The sequence below is a fragment of the Nothobranchius furzeri genome, chromosome 17 (assembly GCF_043380555.1).
Source record: "Nothobranchius furzeri strain GRZ-AD chromosome 17, NfurGRZ-RIMD1, whole genome shotgun sequence".
Classification (NCBI taxonomy): domain Eukaryota; kingdom Metazoa; phylum Chordata; class Actinopteri; order Cyprinodontiformes; family Nothobranchiidae; genus Nothobranchius; species Nothobranchius furzeri.
In genome coordinates, this window is record NC_091757.1 from 35,797,084 (window position 1) to 35,807,153 (window position 10,070).

Sequence of the window (10,070 nt, forward strand, 5' to 3'; positions counted from 1 at the left end):
GCATTGTAGGTTCTTGGTTATGAGGTAGAACCTGGTGAGTTTAAGTTAAAATACTGTCTGTTATGAGTATGTAGTTGCATCATGAGGTATTGAACGGATATGTCACACTAAGCTTTGCACTGGTAGAAAAATCATTCCTTGTGAGTAAGTGACCTCCAGTGGCCACATGTGCAAAAACAGGTCAGGTAAAAAGGTGATATGACAAGCATCTTACCAGAGCTTTCACATTATCAATTATTGCAACATGCCTATATAACTCTGTAAATAGTTTAAAAAAAACATGGAAAGATAAAGAGAAATCAACTAGAGGTCTTGATTATTAGGACCACCTCAAAAATAGTAAGTTGTTACTCCCTTTGCTTAAATGAATTCTTATAAAGCATCTCGTTTTCTCTCTGGATTTAGCATCTCACTTTCAAAACATTGACAGAAATCCTTGTCTCAGGAAAGGTCCTTGAAACACTGAGCTGATTCAAAAAGTGAGTGCGTTAAACTGGGTTGAAATGATCATTTTTTAAAGCTTGCTTCCCCTGAAGCAGGACCTAAAAGTCACATCTGGATGCTTGAGCCTCCTCTGGACTGCATTTGGAACTCTCTTCCATATCATTAGCCGGTGCCTCTTCTGCATATTGCGCCTCAAAGGCCATCCCCTCTGTTGGGTCTTCTTGGTCTTTCTGACCCGAGCTTCCCTCCATTCTCTCTGGGGAATCCATATGATTCCTGATCTCTGATGCTCCCATGTGCTTCTTTCTCAGGTGTTGGTTAAGGGTGCCCTGAAATGGGAAGCATTTTCCACAGATCTGACAGTGGAAGGGCTTGTTGTCTGTGTGGCCACGGATGTGGTACTCCAGCTGGTCTTTCCTTGTGTACTTCTTGCCACAGAATTTACAAACAAATGGAGTAATCCCCATATGTAGACGCATGTGGCGGTCCAGACTACCTTTTTGATTGAAGGTCTTTCCGCAGTAAATGCAAATGAGTCTCTCGTTGTAGGGATACCACTGGCTCCGTAGGCTACGCTCTCGCACATCATTTTCCAATCCAGTGGCACCCACAACTTGTTCGCCATCATCTGAGCCAGGTTTGACATTACTTAGCACTCCTGCTGTAATGGCCACGGGGCGCTTGGCTCTGGCTCGCCCACCTCTGACACCACTAAGCAAGGAACGAGAAGGACTGGAGCTGCTCAGGTTGACAAAACACGGGGAGGACAACCCTGAATAAGAATATGCAGCAGGCTGGATGACTGAGCCATAGGATCCCACACTAACAGCAACAATCTGATCTCCATCCACAAACTCTGTGTGGTAGCCATCATCACCAGCCGAGGAACTATCTGAGTAACTTGGCCTGTCCGTTTTCTCTACTTTTACATGAACATCCGTTACTTGTCCATCTTTGCCAATCAGTTCTACTTGCTCCATTTCAACCTCAGTGGGGGCATCTTGCTCCGATACGCCATCACTACTGCCGCGATCCGACTGGCCTTCCTCTTGTTGCCGTACTCGTCCTTGGCCTTTTCCTGCCAACTCCAACCGTGCATCAATGCCTGGCTGATTCTGCCGGGAATAATAAGGGGGGGAGATCTGGCTAGGGTTTATAAAGAGATTGCTGTCATTCACGCCATTGTGACTTGTCTGTAAGTTGTCCTTCTCTGGGCTGCCAGCACTAACGGGAAGGCTGATCTTGGAATGGATGCCCTCCAGGATTTTGGTGCACTTATCAATGATTGCCTGCATCTGAAGAAAGCTGGCTGCAGTAAGGAAACTGATTATATCCTTGAGCTGTAGGGACATGTGACCTGTGTAGCAGAAAGCAAGAAGCTGCTCAAACACCTCTGGGCTTTTGATGACTGAGATGGAAAGACCACTCATGGTGCTGAGAGCAGAGTGATCACGAAAGTAGGGTGAGCTAGCTGCCAGCACAGCCTTGTGAGCTCGAAATGGCTGGCCCTGAATGTGAACAATGATGTCACACAGTTTCCCTTGCAGTCGCAACTCATTGAGTTGAGTAAGAACAGTGTTACTGAACTCCGGCACATCAAACTCGATGTAGGTGCCGTCGTCGTCCATTTCTTGGATACGTTTCTCCAGTTTGCCGACAGCCTGAAGAAAAGGCAGAGAAAAACAAACAAAAGTTGTTTTATTATTTATGACACTAAAGTACAGCATAAATAACATTATCATACATAAAAAGATCTACAAACAATAACCAAAATAAAGCTAACACGTTGTTACATTATATTGCGTACCAACATATGTGGAGAAAACTGGGCTGGCATGTATAGAATTTCTCAGAACAATAGTTTCCAAGCCCACCTTGCAGTTGTGATACACAACCCCATGTTTCAACTCAGGTTCAGTTTCACATGCCACTATATATGCATGCATGTGTGAATTCATAATGAAGATTAACACATCGCACATGGGTCTGAGTAGCACTGCTGTTAAAATTGGTCCCAACACATGAAAACACCTAAGGAGAAAAGATTCAGCGTGTTACAGATCTATACAGTTACGATGACCTAAATATGCATATTCAGTTTAAGTTCCATTATTATCATGTCAATTCTTCAAGACCTTTTGCTTTCAGTTCTATAATGTTTCTGCAGAGGAGGAAGTAAGGGAAGGCAGATTAACCACATTAATTCGACTGAACAAAATGTACCAGACCGTGACTTTACAGATACGTTAGTCAGGCTGTACAGGTATAGTGTACATACAGCATTTGGCAGAAAAAGAGGAAAGTCTGGTTCTGCCTGGTGTTGTATGCACCAACTGTTCTTGAGAAGATAATCTTCTGAGCAGTCCAAAAGCAGACCGACTTTTTGCTGTTGCCTATAAGTGATAATGCTTTTTGATGCTGTCTCTCTAGACCAGGGGTCACCAACTTCAGTCCTTGAGGGCCACCATTCCATAGATCTGTTTCCTTGCTCCAAAACATCTGATTTAAGTTTACAGGTAAAAAAATAAATAAAACAGACATCTGCAGACCTCTACCCAATGAGGTGGTAATAAACCACTTGATCCAGGTGTGAAGGAGCAGGAAACTTGTAAAACACACAGGATTGGTGAACCCTAGTGGATAGCCACACCTGCCAAAGCCTCACTTTGAATACAAGCATTGTACTGCATACCTCAGGTAAAAAAAAAAAAAAAAAAACAGGTTTCCACCTAACATTTAAACTTCATGAATGTGTAGTGCAGGACACCAGTAAAGCATTACTACCCCAGCAAAGTAAAACATAGAAATGACTCTTAATAAAATAAGTATAGCTTGTCTTTGTCAAACTAAAACCAAAAGTTAGCAATAGCACTAGTGTCCTGGACTTTTAGGTGTCGAAATGCAAAGTTTAAAACTATTTAAATGCTTTAAATTGACCTTTTACAAGAAAAAAGTTACCTTAAAGTGGTTTTACACTAAACTGCCTGTTTAACTTCGTGTGTGCACAAAAAAACAGTTAATATCAATAATTGTGTCAGGTTCCCCCCTTTAACCCTCTCATCCATCTGTCCTTCACCCCCCCACCCCCACCCCCCACCCTTATAACTGGCTACTCAGCACGATCCTCTCTGCATGACGCGTTCTCTTGGGGCTTTGAGGATGTTTCTCCTACTGCAATAGCTTGCCAAGACACCTGTGCAATAAACCATATGTGCAATTCTTGGCACCAGAAAGAGAACATTGAGTCAAATTCCAAACCTAAAAACTGTTTTGAGGTTATGCTTAATTTTCACACCTGCTGAGACATTTTAAATACAACATTTTGACACTAAAACACAGTAGCAATAGCTGCCAACAGCATGCAGACTCAGAGCCCAGTGGAAGAGTGATTGCTCAGTTGCTAAAATGTACATGCTGAGTGAGGGTCACATGCTTGGCCAAAAATGTTTGAACTCAGCTTAAAAAAAATCTGTTGGTGTCTCAAATTCCTTGTTAGATAACGAAATTGATACAGCTGCTACATGAAGCACACAAACAGGAAGCAAAACACACTAAAACACGATACGTGAACTTACTGAAGATCAGCTGAGCTCTAGAGAAAAGATGTCTCCTAATGCTTGGATTTTAAAAGTTTGTCATTTCAGTTGGGAAACGGAAAAACCAAGTCAGCAGACGAGCCCAGTGTGCTTTCTTCAACATCAGCAGCATTTGCCTACTTTGAAAAACTGTTTGTGGGCCACACCAGACGCAGGACAAATTTGCTTAACAAGCACAGGATGGAGAGCAATTTAAAACAGATAGTAAACCATCTACACAAAAATAGACCCACTTGTGAAGGACCTAAGGGACAGAAGTGAAAATAACATCCTGAACAATGCTAATCTTGCTGCAGAAAGTCATCCGTGTGCAGAAATTGCAAAAAGAGACTGAATATGGAGAACATAAATGGAGAAAACTAAACAGTTGTTTCTTATTTCACCCTAATGACATGCTAATGCAATTAAAGCAAAATAAGGTCCTACAAGACTTGAACCCATCCTCACTATCTCTCCCCTTTCTAACGAGATGCCATCAAAGCACTGACCAACAGAAACAGAATTATACTAAAATGTTACACAAATGTTTCAGCTATACAAAACACAGGTTGGAAATATCAAGTCTGACTCTAAAAAGAAGTCAGACCACATTTTGGAAAGTCTAAAGAGGTTTTGTAAAAAAATACTTTAAAGATGCGTTACAAAAAATTTCAGATGGGCATAATTTGTGGGGAAATTAATAAATACATATAAATAACCTAAATTATTACATGTTTTGAATACAGAGTTTTATCTTTGATAAATGGTACCTATGGTTTTGCTATATTTGAACTGCACCTCTGTATTTCTTTTATTGACTGTATAGTCGATGGTATTGAATTTGTAAGGACCTTGAAAGAAATTTCACGAGTGGAAATGAACTTACCCGACTGACACAATGACTGTTTATTGCTGAGATGAATAAAAACCCTGGACCAAATGTCTTTTTCTCCACATTGTTTAAAATATTTTTAATGAAATGGTATAAAATTTATGTTTTTCAATGTATCATGTAAAGCACTTTGAACATGACAAATGTAAGAAGGAGCTTTATAAATAAAAGATTATGATGATGAGATTTCTTCCAGATACTTACAATAATGTACGGTCCACACACACTTTAAATTGTCTCATATGATGAACACAAAAATGATCACACATTTCTATTATTCTGATATATTCTGATATTTTTGTCCAGGGCAGGGTTGTCCAATCCAGGTCCTTGAGGGACTATTTAGCACTTTTTAAACATTTCTCTGCTCCAACACACCCAATCTCCACCAGCGGGTGATAAACAGGCACCTGCAGAAACTAATGACATGCTGAACTGGTAATTCAACCAGTGACTCAAGTGTATTGAGGCAAAGAACCCAACAAAAATATGCATGAATTGCAGCCTTAAAGAACCAGTGTTGAACTTCACTAATTTAGTAGAAAGAGTTTTGCATTTACAATATAAACATGTATGCAGGTGATTTTAATAGTGATTATGACATTATTGTACATGTAATATTCAAATCTTCACTTATATTTTCCAACTTTTTAAAATTATAATATACGACAGTCTTTTGCCATCAACATTTTCTTATTCTTATTCATATTCTGTAACTTATTACCGACTACATAAGCAGCCAAACCAAATGACTACAAATTACTTCACAAGCAAGTTATTTCATAGTAAACTGCAGGTAAAACTGGTCATGTGAAACTGGCAAAGCAAAACAATGACTGGGACGGAAAATAAATCATGCATTTTCAATAAGACACTGAAACTGGTTTGGTGGCCAGTGTTCTGGCAACTACAAAAATGCTTTTGGTTACAGATTCAACGATCATGCAAACACTTGGACTTTTTTCTCAGTAAGATAAATGAATGTCACATAACAGTGGTGAACACTGTACTTGGTGACCCTGGTGAACCCAGGTGTACTGAATTTAATACGCCATGTCCCTGTACTTTGTCCTTAGTTCAGTGGTACATATTGTTACATTGTGCGCTGTTTCTCAGCTGTCTTTAGTCCTACAATCCACCCCATACCCTGTTACAACGAGGAAGGTGACTGTTACATATTTAGACAAACAAAGGCTATCTCATTTAAAGCTAAAAAAACCCTGGGTACTTTACTGTTGTAATACAGTAATAAGTCAACTTCTGTAATTGGGACTCAAGACTGTAAAATCATATAATACTGCAAATGAACTCGTGTGTGCAAATGGCGATACACTGGCCACGAAGTGTGTGGCGTATCAAACTTTAATTTAATAAACATAAGCAGGTTTGATGGGGGTGATCGACACACCGGAGGTGCTAACATCGGATCTAACTTTCCCCATCCACCCGACTACGATGAACTTTGACATTTACACAAGCCATCACGTGAACGATCCAGTTGCTTTAACATAAATGTACTAATTCGCATCGTTGCACCGGGCCGAACGTGCCGACTACCAAGCAGCAGTCACTAGCACGTTAGCTAGCTACATTAGCTAGCTGCATTAGTTAACCCAGAACCGAGTTTTTTTGAGGCGCAACTTAAACAGAAACTCCATTCTTGTTTTACTATCGGTTTAATCACACATTGTTATCTATCACAATAAAAAAAACCGACATGCTTGTAAAAATGAACATCTACGTTACAGCGTCGAATGCGGGTGGGAACTATTTCAGCTGACATTTGAAATAGCATAGCTAGTTAGCCTATGCTAACAGATAGCTTTGTATCCACTCAGAAGCTAAGTGCAGGCAAACGAAAGCTAGCGACCGCTCGTAGGAAGGTAGTTATGTCCCATTACTTACAGTGAAATGGCACCGACGTGCCGACATTACGAACGCATTATGGTCACCAGTCCATACCAAATACGAAGTCTGCCAAACTCACCGTCTTGCCAGATTAGCGTTAAATGTTGTCCATTCCCTTCAAGTAGTTCGCTAACACTACAGCCAGGCCTCCCCCCCTCTCCAGTCCAGATGTGTCAGACAGCTGAGTTGCGGCTTCAATTTTAGCATCAACAGGAAGTGTTCTTTAGGCTCTTTGCATTCATTCTATCTCTGTGTTTTGCAGCAGCCCCTCCCTTGCTCATGTATGCTGAGATATGGAGCTATATGTGACGCGGTGGCGGACCTTCACGCGCACAAATGAATGTAAAGTTGCAACCGGCGGTTCTCTGGAAGTTGTTTGTTTTCAGCAGAAAACCATAATGTTCCCTTATTTAGCCACACTGATTTACAGACACAGCGTCATCTTCTTTTGCCTTAAACCCGTGACATTAATCACCTGATGTAAAAGCTCTAGAATCTGATGATAACTTTGAATAAATTAATATTTATAAATTTTCCAGCTGTTAAGCCTCCATCCTGTCCTTTAAAAGTATTGCTCAGTCCTCACTAGTTTTTTTTAGTGTTCTTTGTTTTGTTTGTTTATTTTTTGTTATCATCAAATCTATCATAAAATGATAGAGATCTCAAAGTGGAAACAAATCAGATTTGTTTTTATTTAACGATTTTTCATGTCATTAGTGTTTTAATACAACAAAGGTAAAGATAAACTTAAAAAAAAATTTGCCCAGATTTTCCAAATGTCCTTGAACTTAGGAAATATTTTAAAAACCCTAATCATATTTTTTGGAAAGCCTGGAAAACTTTATTATAGTAATAAAAATAACAGGATTCGGGACTAGAGAATAAATAAAGGAGATGCTCAAATGTGTTTTATATAAAAAAAAATCATGTGTCAAATGCAGGTTTACTATTTTCTTTAATTTTTCTCAGATAAATGTAATTATTGTCTGAGACTTCGGATAAAATCAAAACTTAACTCTAAATATCATCAACATTTCCGCATTAACTTAATGAGAAATCCAAAAGTTATGTTTCATAAATCAACATAAAATGTTTCACTTTTCCATCTTATCCACGAGGTGGCGCCAGAGACCAGTGTGGTGAAGCCATCCCAAATCAGCTGACTCCGCCGCTACATGGGTTTTAGAGCATTTCAGGTGAAACCACGTGGTTAAATTAAAAAATTCACCATGAACACCGTGAAAATGAAATTAACGGTCCTTTTCAGTATTCCACATGTCAACTGTGTGCATATTAATCAGGGGGTATGAGTGGTGTGTAATAATGAGAGAAAATTTGACACTTTTCTGTAAATGGGACAAACACAAGCAAATAAGACAAAACTGTAAAAAAAAATGTTCATCACAGTCATCTTTTCTGCATTCTGGATTACAGCATGTTAACTATTAGCACTTACTAGAAATAAACATTTAACACCAATTTTTTTACTCAAATTCACAATCATTTGTAAATTATAAGGCTTATAAACACTATGTCATATGAATAATAACAGCTTGATGTATGTTTTTTATTATTTAGGTGGTGAAACAAGTAAACCTTTGTGCTTTGTCTCCTCTCTGGAGGTCTTTATCTTCTCCACCTGAAGTGGAGAGCTGGTGAATGTGTGCTGTGTGGGTTTCTTCTCTTTTTTATCGAGTGTGAGTGACAGTCTGGCAGCTCAGGTGAATATCTGACCTAATCTGTGTGCAGGTGGATGATCAACACTGAGAAAGGAATCACTTTGTCATTGCACGTGCTCCTTGTTAAACAAGTCACTGTTCTTTTCTCCATAGTGACTTGCTTCTTTTTTCTTCTTCAGTAGGTTGATGCACAACTGGAGGCGCAGCCAAAGTACGGTGATTAGAGATGCTTGTGTTGATGCGCGGGAATGATCGGGGTATTGATAACGCTGCAAGCAAATTCATAATCAAAGGCTTTCTTGTTGGAGTTGTAATCTTTTCTGAAATGGGGCTTTGTTAGCTCAGTGTCATTCGGTTGACCAAGAATGATTTGGCAGTAAGCTAATGGGGATGGCTCTGAATGCTGCAGCACCCAGGAACGCATGAGGGGCTCCAGGTGGTGTGGCCTGGGGGCTCTGATGTGCTGCTCCTGTTTAATCCCAGATGACATTGCAAAATCCTCCAACCCCATGCCCCTGTAAGACTGTGCAGCAGCAGAGAGCAGATTAAATTTTGAAGGAGCACATATTGTGTGTCAAACTGGGGGAATAAGGAGCTCTACTGTTTTGTGTTAAGCCTCACATTTTCTGCCTCACGTCGAAAAAAATGTATTTATATTCACATTATAAATGTGTTTAACTGTCAGATTTATTCCACAGATTGCAGACTGTCTTTCATGTGCAATTTCTTCTGCTTTTTTTTTCAACATAAAACTATTCAAACAATTAGAGTTCAGCTCCAAGCCTAATTTGCTCAGTTGATGTAGGAGTCGTCGTCTACTTCTTAAGCTTTGCATGAATAACACATTGTTTTCGATGAGTGCCTAAGAGTCCCAGAATACCTTGGCTGTCATTGCTGGGGAGCACAATGGTCTCCCAGTGCTGCTGTCCAGAAATAGTCTATAGCTCACTGATGGAGAGCATATTTCCCAATAGCAGGTGTCTGAGCCCGTCAGAGCTTGATCCTCACCATGACTGTAAATGAAAGGGCCAGCTCGGCCAGGTGCAGGAGCTCCTCTCTCTGGCCCTCTCAGGTTTCCCCATCATGGTGGAATGATCAGGAGAAACATTTCAAATGAAGAAAAACGGAGATAAAACACACACATGCTAACAGCTTCAGAGTTCTTCAGATAAATGACACAAATGATAGGGTGGATTTGCATCATTCTTTAATGCTTTCAATGTTTTAAGATCATAAAATATTTTGTTACTTTAAATTTGACATGTCTGTATTTCAATTAGAAAATCAGCTGGGTTCCAACTAGATCCGTTCACGACAAATCCTCAATTGCTTTAAAAAAAAGGGGAGGAAATCTGGAGCCCAATAATTACTGGCATTGCAAGGATAATGAGCTCTCAGATGTGTCATATATTTGCCTGAGAAATTAAGCCAATTTGTGAAAATGGTGGCCGGGGGTTGGAGGAGCACAGAGTGGCTTGTAAAGATGAGTGATCTCTGGCACAGCATGAAGAGAATGAGAGGTGTGCTGCCCGGTGCTTAGCTCAAATGAAAGCTCTGATTAGCGGAGCAAAG

At 40.0% G+C, this 10,070-nt stretch overlaps 1 protein-coding gene across 2 annotated transcripts; it reads right to left on the reverse strand.

Annotated features, from left to right (window-relative positions):
• Window positions 1–355: 355 nt before the first annotated feature.
• zbtb34 (zinc finger and BTB domain containing 34) lies at window positions 356–7,082 on the reverse strand. 2 transcript variants are annotated; one of them, XM_015972145.3, is made up of 2 exons: window positions 6,899–7,082; window positions 356–2,105 (listed from the first exon to the last, which is right to left on the reverse strand). In XM_015972145.3, the coding sequence occupies exon 2, from the start codon at window positions 2,070–2,072 to the stop codon at window positions 543–545; it is 1,530 nt and encodes a 509-aa protein (XP_015827631.1). In that variant the 5' UTR covers window positions 2,073–2,105; window positions 6,899–7,082; the 3' UTR covers window positions 356–542. The 2 variants fall into 2 exon arrangements, with proteins under 2 accessions (XP_015827631.1, XP_070402665.1); XM_070546564.1 differs by having other exon boundaries at window positions 6,817–6,945.
• Window positions 7,083–10,070: the final 2,988 nt, after the last annotated feature.